At 46.5% G+C, this 21,171-nt stretch overlaps 1 protein-coding gene across 1 annotated transcript in view; it reads left to right on the top strand.

The window, feature by feature from the left end:
- The window catches only part of ITGB5 (integrin subunit beta 5), a 658,371-nt gene that overhangs the window by 363,180 nt on the left and 274,020 nt on the right, over nt 1-21,171 (top strand). The window contains exon 6 of the mRNA XM_086957094.1: nt 10,271-10,432. Coding sequence (XP_086813220.1) covers nt 10,271-10,432 — 162 coding nt within the window. The remainder of the gene's footprint in view (nt 1-10,270; nt 10,433-21,171) is intronic.

A 21,171-nucleotide genomic window follows, 5' to 3' on the forward strand; every position in this document is an offset into this window, starting at 1 on the left:
CACGGACCCTCCTGGTCCACTCAAGACGCCATTTTAGGCCCACCACGTGGCCCTGAAATCTGCCAAGGCTTGTTGCCCCAATCCTGGGCCCAGCGACGCCGACAGCATCAACCTTCGCGGGACAGCTCGCACCTCCATCCTGGTCGCCGACAACGCCTCCTGGTCCATGAGACTGCAGAGCCTAGCGTCGCCCACTCACCTAGTCGAGGTGACGGCCATCCGGTGCCTTCCTGGTACCCTCTGACTACTGGCTAGTAGTACGAACTTTGTCCCCTCTGCTTTCAGGTATCATCGATCTCTGATCCAGGCTTGGATCTCTACGAACTATTCATCACTGGTCGCCGGCCAGCAACTCCTTCCTTCCGGCTCCTGGCTCGTCAGCGAAGACCCCCGACGCCTGTAAGACTTGTGCAGCCGCAGCCCTCGTGGCTAGGTAACTCCGGCACTACGGTGCCTGCATAGCCTCCTTACTCAAGGGTCCCGAGTCCCTCGCTTCCGACTTGCCTTATCGGGTCCGCCCGAGACCACTAGAACTTTCCGTGCCCTCGGGCACTTGTTTTACTTGTGCACTTGAAGTATTTTCCTAAGAGTTTTGTTCTGTGCTTAGTACCCTGTCCTCATAAAGAGTACAGGGCTGTTGTGATTCTAATAAATACACTGTTTATTTTCATAACACTTGTGTGGTGTCCTTTCACTTGGTGTTCAAGGGGTATGTGATGGTATAACAGCTGGCTTAACACGCCCTCTAGAGTTTAGCCAGAAGACTGCTCGTATCCACGCTACTAGGATAGTTGGTCTAAGGTTGACTTACCACCAATCACCATAAGGGTTGAGAAGTTAAAACAGGGTGCAAACCCTACCATTCCGTTTCTGATTGGTCTCTTGGAGACTTATGATGCAAGGAGGGCGGGTAACACCGACCCTTCTCATCCAGAAGTGGATATGCCCCCCCTCGAGGGAAGCCGAGGTGACCCTGACCTTATCCATCTCTCCGCAGAGGGCGAAGAGGGGGAAGAGGAGCCAGAGACATCTGGGGACGAGGCAGACAAAGGTCCAGTAGTGGTTAGCCAGCTAACTAGGGACAACTTAAGCCGGCACGAGAATGGTACTCGGAGACCCCTGGGGCCCCTCTCAGGCCAGCTTAACATTGGGAGTGGACGAGTTAGGTCTCTGTCGAGAGGCTCTAACAGATCCGCTCGAACCAATGGCTCTCGAGGCTCTGCTCGAAGAGGGATGACATCCCCTCAGAGAAGAGTGTACGAAGCGAAGGAGCGGGAAGTCAATCTGCGGATCGAAAGGGAAGAACTGGCCCTAGCCAAAGAAAGACTCGCCTTTGCTAGAGAGCAGGAATTGAGTGGGACCATTCCCACTGGTGGCAGCATTCCCCCACGGGAAAAGAGGAGTTTAGACACTAAGCACCTGAATAAGATAGTGCCCCCCTTTAAGCAAGGGGACGAGATCCACAAATGGATTGCTGCTTTGGAGCGGGCCTGCACTGTACAGTGCGTCCCCCAGAGTCAGTGGGCAGCTCTCTTGTGGCTCTCCTTTGAAGGTAAAGGGAGAGATAAGCTCCTCACTACTAGAGCTGAGGATGCTAACAATTACCAGGTCCTGAAGGACACACTGATTGATGGGTTCGGCTTAACCACTGAGCAGTACAGGTTGCTGTTCAGGGATACCCAGAAAACTCAGTCTCAGGACTGGTCTGACTTTGTCGATTGTGCCACTAAGGCTTTTGAAGGCTGGCTACTGGGAAGTAAGGTTACTGATTTTAAAGGATTGTACAATCTAATTATGAGAGAGCAAATCTTAAGTAATTGTCAGAACCAGTTATTACACCAGCACCTGGTAGACTCTGATCTGACCTCTCCACAAGAATTGGGTAAGAGGGCGGACAAATGGGTCAGAACCAGGGTCAGGCCTAAGAACCAGGGTGGTGACCAAAAGAAGGAATCGACCAAGCCTCAAGAGAAGGGTGGGAATAAATCTTCTGATCAAACCACAGGGCCCCAAAATTCCTCTGAAAAGGGTGGGTCCCCAACTTCTCCCAAAACCCAAAAGAAACCTTATTGTCACACCTGCAAACAGGTGGGCCATTACAAAACTGACAGCAGTTGTCCCAAGGCCAACAACAATAAGGAGAACATACCCCCAAATAAAGCTTCCCAGCCTCCTGTTACTACTAGTAGTAATCCCCCGGGTGGTGGGAGTGCCCCCAAGAATCTGGGTGAATTTTCTTTGGGAGTACCTGGGGACTCTGGCCTAACCAGGTCCCCGGACTTAGATACTCTTGTCTGTGAGACTGGCATGGGGTTTGCCAACTTCACCACCTGTCCCAACACTTTGGGCAGGTACAGACAGGAGCCCCTCATCAATGGTTCAAAAGTTGACGCCTACAGAGACACAGGGGCTAGCATCACCATGGTGGCTGAGAGCCTAGTCCCCGCAAGGCAACTTGTGCCTGGTGCCACATACCAGGTAGTGAACATTGATGGAGTGCAGAGAGATCATCCCATAGCAGTGGTATATCTCAGCTGGGGAGGTGTCACTGGTCACAAGAGAGTGGCAGTGTCACCAAACTTGCCTGTAGATTGCCTACTGGGGAATGATTTGGAGACCTCAGCCTGGGCTGAGGTAGAGCAAGAAACCCATTTTAAAATGGTAAACCTCCATGGTAAGGGTAGTGGGGCAGTGATAGCCACTGCCCCAGTCCAAGATGTCCTCCCTGAACAGGTCACGAGGGCTGTGCCAGTCGCAGCCCTATCCCAGAAAGATGCCTTTCCTGAACAGGTTGGCAAGGCTGTGATGGTCACAGCCCAAACCCAAACTGACTCCCTTCCTGAAAAGGTTGGTGGAGTTGTGATGGCCACAGCTCAAACTCAGACCGATAACAGTGTTGTGAAGCCTGAAACTATGGATCACTCCACTCAGACAGAGAGCATTGAGGAGGAAGAAAAGTCTTCCCCCTCCCAGACACTAGGTGAGAGCCAGCCTCCTCAGGGAACTGACTCTACCCCTGGTGAAGGAACTGCCCCAGAGGTAGTCAGGCCTAGCCTGGCAGAGCCCCTGATGACAGTGGAACCTTCCCAGGTGGGACCCGGTCTGGAGCAGGTAACCTGCCCCTCTCTACCCTGCCTCAGTCAGCCCAGGGCAGTAGAGGTCAGGAAGGCCAGTGGTGGACCCCAAAGGGCCCCCTGTCCAAAAGAATTTCCCAATCAGCTGATTAGGATCACTGAAGCTAGTAGTCCTAGCCAAGTGAAAATAAAACAAACTCCTGAGGGATCCCCCTTAAACTTAGTTAGGGACCTCCCACAGCTGGACACTGCTGGGCACAGCCAAACCTGGGGCCTAAAAACCCCAAACCTGACCTGTCCCTCCAGTAAGCCAAACAGAGGGACTCAGCGTCCAGCTTTAGGTAGCCAGAGGTTGACCCTGAGAGCTCATAGCAACTCAGTACTGGAAAGAAAGGCGCATATGGTGGATAGTGATTGGAGGAAGTTGAGCCCAACCGTAGTGGAGTCTCACTTCAGTACTCCATTCCCACACCAGCCTTTTACTTTGCCAAAGCACACCACAGGTAGTGATTCCCTATGGTGGAGACCCTCAGATACCCTTAGGGTGAGGGGTTGCTTAGTGGACCATGATACAGGGGGTAACCATGCCAGTGCATGTACCACCTCATATGGCCACTCAGGCAATATAGGCTTACCTGGACAAGGATAGCCTTATCTCCTTTCGTTTGGGGGGGGGTTGTGTAGGAAGGTAGATACCTGACTATGGTTACCCCCGACTTTTTGCCTGGTGTTTTGCTGGTTTTCCGACTTAGTTGACCTGGGGCCCTGCCAATCAGGACCCCAGGCCTACTGCTCTCTCTCTAAAATGGATTCCATGTACCTTAGGTACATTTCCAATTGGTACTGGGCCACCTTATCAGACCCTGTAACTCAGGGCATAGGTGTACCCAGGGCCTACCAGGGGCTGCAGCATGTATTATGCCACCCCTGGCTGGCCATCTAAATCTGACACAACTGGCTGCACGACAGCTGGGGCAACGTGGCGTACTCGCCCGTTGCTGTAGGTATAGTATCCCTATATCTAAACTCAAAATGGACACCCGAGTTCCTATCAGCCACTCCTATGGCAGGCCTTAACAATCCAGAAGGCAGAGTGCGTGGAATCGTGTGAACTGGGCTCTGGCACGAGCCGAGCCCGGTTGCAGCTTGCGGAACCAAGACCCAATAGCTGTTCCATGATAACGCGTATCATATCGGTAACTTCGGTATAGCGTTATCGTCCCAGACAGGGTTTGTGTATTCTGGGTAGGTAGGGCTTTGCAGGAAGGTGACTGCGGAGTGGCACCCCGGTGCTCACTACGCATCTGCCGGTTAGAACCAGTTCCAGGGGCGCGCAGCCCCTGACCTGGGGAAAGTCCGGCAGGGGAGAGGGGTGTAACTACCCCCCTTCCTGGTCCCACCCCTAGGGCAGGACCTAGTCATGTACCCACCCCTTTCTTTAGGATAAAGGCTGGAGCGGGGACCCTTCCAAATTAGATCATCTTTGAATCAAGAAATTCTTTCTACGAACGGACATTCGAGACCCTTCTCAAGATTTCTCCCTTGTGGCTAAGGAGTAGTCGCCCTGCACCAGCGGGCACCATCCAAGAACTCTGCGGTTTGCTGCAAGTCCTTCCTCAGGAATCCGACGACCCAGCTCGACGAGAACCGACTCCCTGGCACCTCTGACCTCTACCCACATCGTCAGCTCAGCTGAGATCTGTGGGTGCGACGAGACCTCGAGGGACCGGCCATCATCAAAACCTGCAGGCTTTCTTAAACCAGCACGATCACCGAAGGAATCCTCTGGTGAGTGCTCTGGGGTCCGAGAAGCCCCGACCCTGAGCAGCTCCAGCATCGAAGTGCAGTCTCCCAGCATCTCCACGATCTGCGTGGGGCCCTTCTGCTCGCTGCTCAGCACGTTGTCTGGTCATTAGCCGCTGGCTTGTGCCCTTCTTGACGACACCCGACAACTAACGCTGCTGGTCTGGTTGCTCCAGACTGGCCTTTGCTCCCTTCTGCGAGAGGAGCACCACGGACCCTCCTGGTCCACTCAAGACGCCATTTTAGGCCCACCACGTGGCCCTGAAATCTGCCAAGGCTTGTTGCCCCAATCCTGGGCCCAGCGATGCCGACAGCATCAACCTTCGCGGGACAGCTCGCACCTCCATCCTGGTCGCCGACAACGCCTCCTGGTCCGTGAGACTGCAGAGCCTAGCGTCGCCCACTCACCTAGTCGAGGTGACGGCCATCCGGTGCCTTCCTGGTACCCTCTGACTACTGGCTAGTAGTACGAACTTGGTCCCCTCTGCTTTCAGGTATCATCAATCTCTGATCCAGGCTTGGATCTCTACGAACTATTCATCACTGGTCGCCGGCCAGCAACTCCTTCCTTCCGGCTCCTGGCTCGTCAGCGAAGTCCCCCGACGCCTGTAAGACTTGTGCAGCCGCAGCCCTCGTGGCTAGTTAACTCCGGCACTACGGTGCCTGCATAGCCTCCTTACTCAAGGGTCCCGAGTCCCTCGCTTCCGACTTGCCTTATCGGGTCCGCCCGAGACCACTAGAACTTTCCGTGCCCTCGGGCACTTGTTTTACTTGTGCACTTGAAGTATTTTCCTAAGAGTTTTGTTCTGTGCTTAGTACCCTGTCCTCATAAAGAGTACAAGGCTGTTGTGATTCTAATAAATACACTGTTTATTTTCATAACACTTGTGTGGTGTCCTTTCACTTGGTGTTCAAGGGGTATGTGATGGTATAACAGCTGGCTTAACACGCCCTCTAGAGTTTAGCCCGAAGACTGCTCGTATCCACGCTACTAGGATAGCTGGTCTAAGGTTGACTTACAACCAATCACCATAAGGGTCGTTTGGACCGATGCATAGTGGTCGCTAGAATAGCGAACGCTGCATATCGGACCAACTTCTCACACACCCCAAAGCCTGGTTTTGAAGCCCTTTACACAGGATGCTGTGATGATCAGTGTGTTGGGCTGCTGAGAGGTTGATGAGTACTAAGCCAGCATGATGGCCTTTGTCAATGGTGATTCGCATGTTTTCTGATGTATACCTAATCGAATACAGTACCTTGTAGATGAAACCAGATTGACGGACATGACATATGTAGCTATGCTCACATATTTATGCAGCTCAACACTGGTGGAGGAAGTTTGGTGATTGGTTGGTAGTTTAACAGAACCCGAGTTTCAATGAATGGTTTCTGAAGGGTGCGGTGAAAGAGAGAGGTGCTGGCCCTGTGTTTCACTGGCTCAGAGACGCTTATGCTAAGGATAGAAGCTTTAATGATACATTCATGATATCAGCTGGGAGTGGTTGGAACATTTGTTTTCATTCATGCTGCCGGTAATGATTATACTGGCAAGTTATGTGCTTTGATTTGCATGGCTGTCTTGCTACTTTCCCATCCATCAAAAGTCTCCATTACTTCATTGGAGTTGCTCAGATGGTCAGGATTTATGAAGATCTTGGAACATGTTGAAGGTTTGGGTAGGATCTGCATGTATGCATTTTGTGAGCCAAGCCTTGTTTTCCGCTTTTCTGTTTACGTTTTCACTCATGTAACCGCTACGGTTAGCCTCTAGCCTTCTCCACAAGGGACAGTGTGGCATACCATTTCTTCTTTTGCTCCAGTAGTTTATTTTTACTTCAGGTAGGTCAAGTTTATAACGTTTGTTGTTGAATTTGATCCTGTGTTTAGTTTACCGCAGCTAACTGGGTAACAGAATATTTAAGATCATGATCCATATTTGAGTCCTCTTTCGGTTCTTGAAAGAACGAGGCACTGGGGCTGATGGGAGAGATACATGGTTCCCACTCAATTCGACCTGTTAGATTCCACGTAGCACAGTACCATTTACTCACCTTAGCCGGTTTGGGACACAGCGACAGCGTGAGGTAACTTGTACTCACATGGTGGACTGCATCCTCCAACACAATCACTCTGTCACAATTACCAGCTGCCGAACCCCAATCCCCTAGAAGCAATCAACCTGTGATTGCAAAATATGTAGAAAACACATTCCAGCTCCCTGCGTTTTATTTTATGTGTCACACGTGGTGATGTCACAAGTTAGTAATTGTAGTAATATATAATTTTTCGAATTCCATGCATTTTCAAGCTTATTGGAATGGTGAAGCATGTTATTTTATTTAATGGTGATATATTAAGCACCACGAGCCCGCTTTATAGTGCCTAGAAGTTAAAAGAACAAGAAACAAAGGAGGACAGATCAGTTAGGGTAAATAGGAAGTTTGCATAAAGACTAGTAACTTTCACAGCTTCAAAGGTTGAATTAACTATAATGACCTTTTGGCTAGGGTCGCGAGGAGAAAGATACTGTATGTATAAAATTGTTTTATTGCTTATAAAATTCCAAACCTTCATAAAAGGCATTGTAGGCCCTCTGCTCTTTCCAAAACATTGTGCACCCAATTGGGCAATGTAACAATCTAAGTGATTATTAGAGACGCTGCAGCCGAGGAAAAAGAGCTCTTTGCAATGTGATTGGCTGAGACACTAATCTGCATTATGTTGTTGACAGCACGGTTCAACCTTAATATTGTGAGAAAGGGCAAGCAATCTCTAAGTGGGCCAAAGAATGATGGAGCAGGATTTCTTAAATGAAATCAGTAGTTTGGTTGACCAGCAGAAAACAGCTCGTTCGTCTTAATGCTAAATGTAAGCTTTGGTGGAAGTGGTCCCAGCACCAGGCTCAGTTCTTCCGAGAGGAAAGGGCTTTGAGGGGGCGTCGGGACTCCTCAGGGCGCTATGTCCTAAGGTCCCCCCCCCCCCCTCTTGCCTGGACTCTGCTCTGTGAGAGGAGCTGGGAAGGTGGCCAATCCCTCCCATTAATAAATTATTCATTTTTCAGCCTGTCCCCTGATTGCAAGCTGAAGAGGCTAGACTCAGCAGCTTTTCTTCTTCATGAAGCAAGCATGTCCAAGGTAGCTCCGTGGTGGTGACACTGAGGGCATAAACTCATATAAGTTCACTAAAAATGTATCTTACACGGAGGTCCTCATTTTGCCAACGTTTCCAGAATGTTTGTTAGTCTGTGCTCTAATGATGAAGTGTAGGGAACACTGTAGCCTGGTGTCTTGTATCCCCGAGGCTCTGCCCTGTGTCTGTTTTTGAATCCTTCCTGTAGAGACGCGGTCTGTGTGTTGGCAAATCCGGGGTGCCCGAGTGCCCCAAATGATTCAGAAAAGGGGGTGGTGATGAACAGAGTCTCTGAATTAAGCAGACCACTCTTACCCAGTCCAAAGATCAGGGCTTGATCCATCACCGTTTTTTAGCTCACTGCACCATCCCAGCTCAGAACCTGGCTACATGCAAATTAGTCTGTTCCTGTCCCAGTGCATGATGGGAGCAGGGCAAACCAAACTACCAAGCCAATTCTTGTACTGGGAAGGAAACAAGCTTCCGGGGACCGGTTTCTGGCATTTCAGCCGTCGTCGGCCCGGCTTGCTTGAATCCTGATGGTGCAATGAGCAAGGGACTCACATCTGAGTATACCCTTCCACGCTTATGGTGGACAAAATGATTCAGAAAAGGGGGTGGTGATGAACAGAGTGTCTGAATTAAGCAGACCACTCTTACCCAGTCCAAAGATCAGGGCTTGATCCATCACCGTTTTTTAGCTCACTGCACCATCCCAGCTCAGAACCTGGCTACATGCAAATTAGTCTGTTCCTGTCCCAGTGCATGATGGGAACAGGGCAAACCAAACTACCAAGCCAATTCTTGTACTGGGAAGGAAACAAGCTTCCGGGGACCGGTTTCTGGCATTTCAGCCGTCGTCGGCCCGGCTTGCTTGAATCCTGATGGTGCTCGGACACAAAGCTTCTGGGTTATTGTCCAGTTAAGTCCATCCTGAAAGACCTTGGCTGTATCTAGGGTATGTCCCAGTCTATTGTTCTACTCTCACTGCACACTTTGTCTCAAAGGAAAAGTTGAGAGGTAGCAGAAATGAACAGATCAATCCCTAGCAATTCTTTACGGTGTAATCTTGAAAACTGCACGTATTATTGAGCGATCACACGGATAAGTTGAATCCTCAAGGACAGCAAAGTCTATCGTCCTTGGAGGGATGGGACAGAGAGGCAAGAATTAATGTCACTTCCCTGTAAATACAGGACTGCAGGCAGTGAAGGAAATCTGTGTAGATGTTAATAGGAAATTCTGTTGCCATATCCACGACCAATGGAAATATGCGTTATTAGAGGACCAATTTATGGGGCAAGGTTGACAACATTATACTGCTAGATAGGACGCATTTATGTAGCATAATGCGACAAATTGTATTGCTTTATTATTTTGCTACTCGGCCACATATTTATACTGCGTGGGAAAAGGTTTCACCTCATCAGTAACAGTTCAGCAGTTAGCAGCTGATGAGTGACCAGTTATGCCTTCAAATATCAGCTACGGCGCGTCACCATATACAGTGCAATTTTTTGGGTAACGTCTGATCCATTTGCTCGCGAGACAAATTCTTCTTTATTGAAATCTGCAAATTATGCAGTAGAATGTGGATTATGCGGAAAGTGGGGTAAATCTTTTTTATTTATGCTGAAAATGTAGCAGTCCCTCAATTGCATAATTACAGTGGTATTGGATATATCCTGTGACACAGCCACAGCAAATACAATCTGCATAACTATTGAGTATTACCTCAGACGTAAAATGAAACCTGACTTTGTTCTGTGAACAAGTCAAGCCCCAACTTACCAAAATCTTCAACCAGGCACATACATTGCCTTCTCCTTAGGTGTGTTCTAATATTGATGGCCAGGGGCTGAGTGACACAAGATCTCGTCCAATATATTTAATAATTATCAGGAAGAACAGTCTTTGAGTATATACCCTACAAGACAGAGTCTAGTCACAAAAAAGCCTTTCGTTTTTGCCGTCATATGTACATTTTTAATCTATTGCTGACTGTACAGGAAGGAGATTGGCCCTAAATAGTATGTGAGTTTGTTTCCGTCCTTAGTTGGGCTTACTTTTCAAATTCAAACCTGTTTCACGTGTTCTCTTATTGCAGAATGTACAATTTCTTGAAGAAGCCTCATGATGTGACAGAATCAAGCTTGGCCAGCACAGAGGCCTGATTTCCCCAGAGTATTCAGAGACCTGCATGTGCCATTGGCTTTCAGATCCTTAACAGCTGAATAACAAATTTCTCTTCTCTTTCCCAGGATAGGATTGGCTGGCGGAAGGAGGCCTTGCACTTGCTAGTATTTACGACAGATGATGTGCAACACCTTGCACTAGACGGAAAGCTTGGTGGACTGGTTCGGCCACATGATGGCCTCTGTCACCTGAACGAAGTAAATGAATACAGCGCCTCCAGTGAGATGGTAAGCGGGGATAACGGTGTTTCTGTATTTGTTTAACACACAAGATACATGAGCAAGTGCTGCCCTGTATCCCAGCCGCCATACTTGTCCAGCATCCTTCAGAGTTTAGCTTAGACAGATTCCTAGACTTTCTATCCATCAGTACACTACAGTCTGGCTTCTCTCTGCTCCGCTCCCCCAAGACTGCCCTCACCCATGTATCTAGCACGCATTAGTTCCACCCCCTGCACTCACGGCTTCTGTACCCTCGTCTTCTTGGAACGTTCTGCAGGCATTCACCACTGGCTTAGCAGGCGTAGCTTTTGAAGGGTCCCCTCTTACTTCTCCATCTGAAACTTTTATGTCACCTGTCGTTGCTCCCTTTTATCACCGGGCTCCCCAAGTCACTTCACATTGACACTCGTGAGGTACGTGCCTTGGTCAGGGCCCAGCTTGGAACCAGAAGCCAAACTGTTAAAACCAGCTCTGCTATCCTTCATCCTCGCTCTCATCTCTCTCTTTCTTGAAGGCCTGCTCTATTTTCCTGAGATAACAGGACAAGATGTCGGAGGAGACTGCACCTGCCCTAAAAGCCAGCCTCCATGAGCTTTTGCCCACCGGGGTAATGCCAGGTTGATTAAACACCAGCCCAGGTCTGTTTAAATGCAGGCAACATACCAGTCGTCTTTCCTTTTTCTCTATCACTCCTCAGCTTCGCATCCAAATAGGCCACTGCCTCTCTGTTTTTGGACTGTGGTTGCCACTACAGGCCCTCATGCTCAGTTGATCTTGGACTGATGTGCTTCTCGGCCACATATGCACGAACAAGCCTCTACCCCCTCGTTGCTTCACCTTGAACCCCCTCAACACCTCCTCATCATAATGGGAAATGAATATGCCATTCAACTGTTTTTATTTATAAAATATTGTTATTGCCATTTTTCCCTTTTAAAGATTGAATCCAGGGTCGAGCATATTTCAAAATGAAACAAGCATTGGCATAGCCAATAGGTCTCGCTTTTGGACCTTATAAGTGTTTAGCCATGCAACAGTTGATGTTGTTGCAACAAGGATATTGTGCTGCATAACTAAATACTTATAAGGTCCCAAAAGCGAGACCTATTGGCTATGGCAATGCATGTTTTACATGGAGCGCATTGGAACTGTAGGTATTGGAGCACTTTACCTGAGCACCAGTTACATTACATAGGATCGCATTCATTTTTAGGCACAGGAAGATGAAGTGATTAGCCCAGAATCAAAGGATGTTGAGCAAAACTGGAACGTGGATCCCCAGTTCCAAAGTCAGCAGCTCTGGCTGTTCGCCACGTCACGTTCCAAGTACTTAAGAGAAACTACGATTTGGAGGTAAGCATTTGACTTTGTTCAATCCCTGTGTGTAAAAGACATGCATGCCTTGTAAGCATATCAGATGTATCTGTCTGTAGGCCCTAAATCAGATTGACCGGACAGCGCCCTGGTTGTTGCAGTGTGACGGCAGGAGGTGTAAGGAAGATGGGAGGAGGGCAGGGGGTTGATGGGGCACTAACAGTTATGCTGAGGTACGTTAAGGGTTGATTGCAAGGTCTTTAAAGGGACCTGATTGACACCAAGTGGGATATACTAGTTGCTGTTTGCATAACATTAAGTCAGACAGTTTCCAGGTGTACCCTTTTGAGATTTGGCACACCGAGCTTAGGCCCAGCTCATCCATGCCCAAGGCCGGTCCTGTCTGTAGGAGTATGTACATGAATAACAATTTAAATAGCTCTTACTAATTGTTGTATTTATTTCTCTAAAAGCGTTGCTCAGTCCCGTGTTGGGTGTTTGAGGGCTTTACATTACAAGCACACATTGTACATTCGCAATAAATCAAACAGGGGAGTAAATAAATGTACAGAATGTTAGATATTGCAATGATGTTTCAAGGTGTAGGATTCACACATCTCTTTCTAGGTAGGGGATATATGTTAAGATTGCATGCTCGAAAGAAACACAAAGTCAGGATTTAAAACGTATCAGTACTTGGGGTAGTCTTTACTAATAAAAGGATCCTTGCGTCAAAAGGAGCAACCTATTTATGTCTTTGTTGAAGGTTATAACCATGGCACCGTATTTCCACGCGCTGCATAGGTATTTGCTCTACATCTTACTATTCAGAGGCATCCTTCTTCAACCATGGCAACCGAGTCTGTTGTTCTACGTTCATCACCAACAACCAATCAGATAGGGGAAAGGGAATTTGAAAAGGCACGCGGAGAGTTAAAGGGCTAGCGTGACCCGGAGGGGGTTAACCTTATGGAGAGGTGAGATTAGTCACTGCCGATAACCAAATACAATTTTAAATAAACCTTGAAAGGCAGGGGACACGGCCAATGATAACCTAGATGATCGGTCTAATGAAGAATCGAGTGGCGGCCTACGTTTGGTACATTTAAAGGGACCGCGTCACATTAGTTTCTGTTCAGCTTTCCTTATCAACTTCCCTGGCCGGTTACACACGTGTGCTGCTAGCGGTAAACTATCATGGCCAAAGGTATTTATGTTAATTGTGTTGTGGGGTGGGTTGAAGGATTTTGGAAACTTGGTGCAGGTCCATAGATTGTAATAAGAGTCGGCACACTGTTCCCCAAAAGAGGACGGTGCTTAAAGTGTGCGAAGTCCATGCCATTTATTAATTGATTTTGGTACAGTGCTTAAAGTGTGCGAAGTCCACACCATTTATTAATTGATTTTGTTGCATGAGGCGGCCACTCGTAGGTGTGTTTTTAATAGCTGTTGCAGGAATTCCACAAACCAAGTTGATTCATTAGACGGATTATGTGTCCATACAAAATGGTCCAGTATCGGGCGGGGCACCATCTCCCAATTCTGGCATTTGGTGTAACCGTATTTTATGTATTGTTTTTTTTTTTTTGCCTGAATGTGCAAATTTAAATCGAAACCACGAGTCCCAGAATGCAACCTTGCGATGCTAAAAACGTTGGACTGATGGAATAGCTTCTTGACAACTGCAGCACCCCAAAAAGCGCAAGCCTAGGAATTTTAAACAAAATGTCTATAGTAAAAGCAGCGTGACGCGGCGGGGGTGGAGAGGGGTGGAGGAGCGTTAAGAAAGCACTCAAGTGAGCGGAAAAACAGATGGAAAGCTGGCGGTTGCGCTCGTTCACACAAGCACTAGGCCAGCCAAAGCAGCTTGTGGTAGCACTTTTTGAAGCCTCTACTAAATGTCTTGCAGCACATGCGCTTGCTCAGGCGAGACCTAAAAAGCAGGATGGATCCTGTCCTTGAGTCACTTCCACATTCAATGATTCAGACAGTTGCAAGTGCTTGTTAAGCATGGTTCACTTCTAATGGTTCACTGCAGAGTGATGACAGAAAGGATGTACTTGTGTCCCTGCGTGCTGTGACCCTCGAGTACATATTTACTTCTACCTGCAGGGCAGATATACGTGGTGGCTGCCCAGCCGTAAGTGATGGTACACCTCTTACAGGCATTTCAGCCAAGGATATATCATCTACATTGCTTGCTCTAGGTGACCTTCAAGCGGTACAGGACCACTATTAGCTGTCCACCTGCTCGCTTCTGGGACGCACTTGCATCTCAAGGGGTCTGGAGTTGTATTTTTTCTGGTAACTTTAGGAGGGAGTAATCCCATTACAATATTTGAGACTGACCTGCTCCCCTGCTGTGCTGACATGTGCAGGTCCCTCAGCCTCCACCCACGTGGGGCCTGATTACGAGTTTGGCGGTGCTGTGCTGGGTCCGCTCCTCCGCACAGCCATACCCGTGCTCAGGCTACCTGCCAGATTACAAGTGTTTCGTGCGTCTGGCTGGCTTTTTATTTGTTTTACGTTCCCACGACGAAACTGAGGTGCATGCACTCGGCACATGTTATGCCCCCTGCATGCACCCCATGGCCCAGAAGCACAGCATGTTTCCTATCTGCTACGATTTTCATGGAGCAGGAACCACCATGAAAGCTGTGGCAGAGAAGAAACTCGTAATTTGCTTGGTGGGACCATGACGGTCCTGCCAAGCATATTGCGGCCTCAACACCACTGCAATACCACCAGGAAACAGCGGTTCTTAAAAAGAGTGTTTCAAGGGACAAGAGCAGAACAAATGCATGGGAATTTAATCAACAGCCTTTCATCTTAGGCACTCAAAGGGGATATTTTGCTTGAGTGTCTGGTAAGTACGATGTAGTATTCTGTATTTTATCGATTTAAACATAATGTTTCTTGAGACTGGTTGTAGGTACCCGAATCCAGACTACCCTTCCCTATGTTAGGTGATGGCCAGTGTCCTCCATCCAATTAGTTATCAATGTAGTTAGATCTGTTTTAGTCATCCCCCAAAAATGCTCAGTACAGTACAGTAGCGTTCTGAGTTTTCTGCCAGGCACCTAAGTCAGCAGCATGAGTGATCATGCATGAATGCCATGAATGATGTCCCAGGTCTTTCTGAATGTATCTGTCAGTGTGTTGAACGTCAATAACTGTCCATTAAAGATGGATGTGTCTTCAGAAAGCTACTGAATGTATGTAACTTATCGCGGGTGACTAGATCTCTCAGCGTAAGTACACCTTTGTGTGACTAAGTCCCTACATCATCCTGCCCGACCAGTCCCCTAAAGGTAAGCAGAGACCATAGCAGCAGGTCTGGTGCATAGGGCACTCTCCAATTTGTGCGTGATAAAGTCCTGCATCATAAAAGTCCAGCGCCAGCTGCCTACCCTGCAGTACAAACCATTGCAGCAGAACTACAGTGATACTGGGCATGATGTCAATATAATGTTTCTAGGCAATCAGGCTCACTCAGCTACTGAGTTACACACTGCAACTGGGCAGCTAATGAGCTGGAGCACTCAGACCACCTCTCATAAATGGAAAGCTCCAATTTGTGCAGCAAAGTTTTGTGTCTACACCCGCCCCAAACAGGGTATGATAGCATGCTGTTGAGGTTGCTGACAAAGGTCTTTAGGCAAATGTAGAGGAAGAAATTAAGTATAGATGATGTGGCAAGATTAGAAATATGGTTAAGACTGTTCTGCCCATCGCCAATATCACTACTGATAACAATTGAAGATTTGTTGGTACCCCGGCAAGATACCCTTCTATAAGATCTCAATACGAGTGATATGTCCGTATGTACAGATATCGAAATGTAGTATATTCCTAGGGCAGGGGCAGCTATGGGAGAGAGGTGTCCATGTGACTGACCGTGAGTCTCAGGGGCACAGAAAAGATTTGGCTACTCTCACCCTCAGGCCCGGAACATCCTCAAACCTCTTTAATGCAGTTCTTGCCCCACTTCCTTAAGGTGCAGCAAGACATCGGCCCCATGAGAAGACATCATAACTGTGTAGTTTCCGATCAAATGCCCCACCTCACACTTTTTTGGGTGGAACTATGCACAGCAAAAAGGAGAAGGGAGAGGGGACGGTCAGACATGTACCCCAGTCGTGGGGCCTTGATTCCGATACTGTCCACTCTGTCTTGACCCTAGCTGTCCGGTGTGAGTACAGTAGTCTAATCCACTGCAGCACTTTCCCTCCAAAGCATATTTCTTCTAGCACCAAAAAACTATACAACCACTTCAGGAGGTTGAGCTCCTTCTCCGTGTCTAGCGAGGCTACTGCTGCGAGCATTGTGGATGACAGACATTCCCTCAAGGTATGGATGAGACGTTGAATATTCACTGCCATATTTTTGTATGTTCTGAAGCCTGATTGATCTCACTGAAACAGGTTAGACACAGTGGGGACTTTCTGTTGGCTATTATTTTGCCCAAAATCTTACAATGGAGTATGGAGATGGGCAGTAGGAGGATAACGTCCAGTGATTTCTGTGGGGTTTGAGCAATGGCACGATTATGGCCTCATATGTGGACTTAGGATGGGTTGTTCTGCCATAGGCTTTGAATACATGAACAGCAGTCTGGGGGGTCAGACTAGCACTGAAAGACGTCTGGAATTCTGTAGGACGTCCATGGCACTGAGGAGGTTTGCCAGACACTTAGTGTGTTATTGCTTGCCAGATTTCCTGAAGGCCATCTTCAAGGTGCAGCGGAGAAAGTTTACTTATTTATTTATTTATTTATGAACACTATAAAGTTGATTGTAGTATTTTGACATCTCATTTATCTAGATTTGCATATTTACCAATAGACTGTAAGAGGCCCTGATTGCATTAGTAGGGCTTTGTGGATCGTTATTACATGTCGGTCAAACAAAATATGACCTGATCTGCTTCCTTCAGTACGGTGTCTGGCTGTGCATTTTCTGTACTCAAACAATGTGAGACATTCTTCTCGGTTCCCATATGTAGCTACTGCATGCTATAGTGTCGCTGCTGCTTGGGCTACTCTTGCATTTTCCACTTCCATCCTCCTTAAATCTCCTCAAACCTAGTGATGAGTTGGTTAATGGTGGATCCAACCACATGTACAGTCATGATACTTATCCCACATGCAAACATCTTAGAAGCATGCTATTTCAGTAATGAGTTGTCATTCAAGCCTGCATTATCAGTGGTGGTATTGTTGTTGGATATGTTCCCAAATAGTCTTTAACTTAGGCAGTGTCTATCAATAAGGTTCTTTGCAGTCTCCACATGGGAATATGGGTAATCTGCCTGCCGCATATCTCGTGTGCCAGTAAAGTACACTGATCAGTTTCTGGACCCTTATATATGAACATGCGGCAGCAACATATCAAGTCTGGAGTGCAGAGTATGTGTGGAGAAATCGAAAAGTATTCTGCCACATCTGCGTGCAGTGCATGTCTCATATCCATCAGTTCCAGTGTTGGAGCCACTTTGTGGATGTCGCAGATACTGTAAGAATGTGGGCATTTGGTAGTGGAGAAAGATCTTTTCATCTACAGTGGTGTTAGATGCATATACACAGACCAGCGCTAATGGTCTAACCATCCATTGATTTTCACAAATGTGCCCTATGGTTCAGATTGGGTTTGGTGGCCACAAACATCACTCTGGGTTTCAGACATATTAAAATGCCCCTTTCTTATAAAGAGGTGCCCATCTCCACTTCTCATGCATCTGCCCTCTTGTTTAGAATAATGAATTTCCGGTATGCAGGCTATATCTAATTCACAGATGTGTTTTACATCTTGTGATGGGGTTTCCGATTCTCTTAATATTCAATGTCACTATTTTATATATACAAGTAACCAGTTGTAACAAGGTCTTGGAACCGTAGGCACAGTGCAAGGTCTCTATCAGAGCACTGGGGTGTTGCCATCTGCTGAATCGAATCAAGTGTCCACCACAAGTTGCCACTTGCTCACATGTATGGATCCGCATTATTGGCGTTCACCTCTTTAATAACGACGGACGTCTTCATTGCAGCCACCAGCTCCAAAACCAGTGTCCAACTACTAATACATTTCTTATCTCTCCCAACCTTTCCCCCAAACACCAACAAATCTCTAAACAACACTCTTGAGCAAGCAAATCTATTGGAAACTCTGCCAGTTGGACCCCCATAATAACCCAATGTCTGGCTAAACTAGGTGATCAATTTTTTCCAAGAATCCTCTTTAACCTCCATAGACTCATCCACCACTTTCTACACAGCAAGCATCATAAACTCTCAATTAAAACACTACCTGCCACTTTCCTCTACTTTTTTCAGCTAATCATGTGCACAACCCGCCTGGAACTCAAGGTTGCATCAGCCTCAATATGTTCAGTCCCTAAACCTTCAAATGTAAGAATATGACTTTTTTCATCATGTCGGAAGTGCAGCAGCCTGGAAAAAATTAACTAGGGAGACAACTTAAGGGTCCTTAACAAGAATGAAAAACAAGGGCAGTGAAGTGGAATAAGACTTCCCAGAGTAAAGAAGCAAATGTGACTGATTGATTTGTACACAAACAACATTGATCCAGATTTCAATTACTGGAAGTCTTCTCTTTAGGTGATTGATGCCAGATTCCGGCTGGCTGTCTCATCTGTAAAGTCCATTACTTTCTTGTAGCATTTGATTGGCAGGGAGGGGGCAAAACAAAAGAAATGGTACTAGTAGGATTGTCCGTTACCTTAGGAAGAAAACAATAAGGCACAAATATTTTGAAAGAGATTGCATATTTGTATTTGTTCTAAAACAATTAGTGATGCAGATCTATCTGTGAACTGCTATACGTTACGGCTAATTCAGACTAAGATTTAGTTGTTTATTCTGATGTTTGACAATTCTGTCCCAAGTCACAAACTAACTTGCAGTGCTTCCTGCTTACCTTTCTTTTCAATATTTTGGGAAAGTGTGTGTCGCTCCAAATTATGGTCCTTATGTGGTAGTACTTGAAGACCAAAGAGGTACCATCAACGTTCAGAGAACTAGAAGAGAGTCGCCGTTCAGAAAGGACCAGAACAGTCCACAAATTAGGAAAACATTCACTATTATGAGTGACTTCCTGATTTTCTGGACGGTGGGATGCGTTTCATGGCCAGAGCATGATGTGTGGGGTGATTTACATTTGTTTTTGTGGGTCCTCCAAATGGTTGCTATTTTGCCCGAACAGATGCTTAATCGATGAGCGCTAATTTTGTTGGGGTTGCCACAGATGGACAAACTAGCTTCAAAAATTCTGAAATGCACTGCTTTAGAGGGATCAAGTTTGCTACATGGGTTCTTCAAGCTGCTTACTTGCCTCTCATGTAGTCCATGATTGACGTTGAGTGTGTGTTGGAAAACTGTGCTGTCTAATGAAACATCGGAGGTAGACAGATTATTTAACCTTCTTTGGCAAAGCCAATATAATCTTGCCTTTGGGAGCTATGGGCTTTGACAACTGCTTTTGGGAAAGTTTGTGTTGCGTATGCTGTACACTGTTGGAACACTGTGCAACACCATAAAACAAGCATTTGCAATGCAATAGGTCTCGCATTTGCAAACGTTTGAGCTTTTGGCATTGTAAATGACAAACCTTTTATTTAAGTGTTTTTTTTTTTGAAAACCGATAAATAAATGGCGTTGTTATATACAATAGCATAAATTCTCGCAAAATTCTCGCAAATGCAAGACCTCTTGCAGTTATGCAAGTTTAAGCTATTGGCATTACAAATCACAATGCCTTTTATTTATGTTTGAAACCGCCTCACACTACACCAAATCCCAAATGTCAATAAAGGTGCACAAAGAAGACTCCTGGGTGCAGTCAACCATCCAGAACTTGACCGAAACGGGCAGATAATTGGGTACAACGTTTATCAAACAAATAGTGAAGGGGCCAGTTCATCACATCAAGTGCATTTGCGAATTTTCATTTTAAACACGGTTGTCTGTGTCAAAGTACCTATGAAGCCCTTGTAGCACTGTGCTTCCCAAGTTAAACCACTGATCCTTAGAGGTCTAGGCTTCTGGAGACCATGCAGCGTAGGCAGTCAGCCAAGTTACCAGAATTTTCAAACTGGTGGTAACCATTTACAGCCCTAGTTAAAATAATAAAAATCCACTACTCTTCAATCTAGACTTTAGGGGAATCCTACCCTTTGATCTGAAAATCTTTGTAATTTAGCTTTGCTTAAATGCACACTTTGCTTCCATATTCATCCTGACTAGTCTGAAGACAAATTTCACCAATATTAACCCCTTCGCTGCTGCCACGATTTTACCGCTGTGCAGTAAACAAAAGAACAGGGCGGGGCCGTGACGAACCCCAGCCGTCATCAGCACACGCCCACCGAGGGGAGTGACAGCTGGGGTTCGTCACCAGCATGGGAGGGGTTAAAGACTGAAAGGTAAACAAGGTCACTGCATCACTGTAGGACTCTCTAAAGACTGAGCGTACCTCATCAATGACATGACACAAACCAGGAACTGCAAAAGGAAATACAACTGAGAAACTACTGCAGTCATGAAAGTACATGCAGGCGAGCTTGTCTCCGCACTTCGGGAAGCTCTACTCAGCCACCCAAGAGCCACCATCTCAAGCTTCTATGATTAGCCCAGTTTGAAATGCATCATCTGAGTGCAGGTACAAGCCTGCCAAGGTTTTACGCTAACGTTTTCTGAAAAGTGCGCAGATAGATTATTTTTTGTTTTGTTAACTTCTGAACGTTTTTCAAGAAACAAATTTACAAGGGAAAAAAAACCATAAGTAGGTTTTAATAGGAGCAACCCTTACAGTTCAATTTATTCTATAATGGGAGGTGTATGAAAAAATGAATCCCATCTTCCACAAAGTACTGGTTCCACTGTTTACCAGCACACTTTTGCTTTCCTTTCCATGTGTGCATGTGCTGCCCTCCTTCAGTAAGTAGGCTGTGAACACCGACCTTGTACTTTGTTATCAGATGCCACATTCGTTGTTCTTCATGGTGATTAGACATTTTGTTCGAATTTAGTTTCAATCTTAAATTGTGTAAAACAAATATATTTTACTTCGTATTTGTATTTTCAGTGAGTTATATATTCAATTTTAATTGCTAGTAAATTCTTATTGTGTGGTATGGTTTTCACTTGTATGAGAAAAGAAGCGTGTGTCCGAGACTATAGTGCGTTGAGTTTTAACTTCCAAGGTTTTTGTCTTCTTATTTTGCTCTGTTTAAGGGCTTTAAACTGAAAATATATGCCGCTGTATTCTAGTTTTCTGGCGGTCCAATAAGGAATTTTGTGATCTAGTCTTTGATGTCAAGCATTATTACTAGGTGTCACCTTAATTCTGCTCAACTTTCAGTACTTGTCCGGCGAAAATGAGGGGAGAGCTTTCCCTTGTTATTTGTCTCGGTTA

This window comes from Lissotriton vulgaris, chromosome 2_1 (assembly GCF_964263255.1).
Source record: "Lissotriton vulgaris chromosome 2_1, aLisVul1.2, whole genome shotgun sequence".
Lineage (NCBI taxonomy): Eukaryota > Metazoa > Chordata > Amphibia > Caudata > Salamandridae > Lissotriton > Lissotriton vulgaris.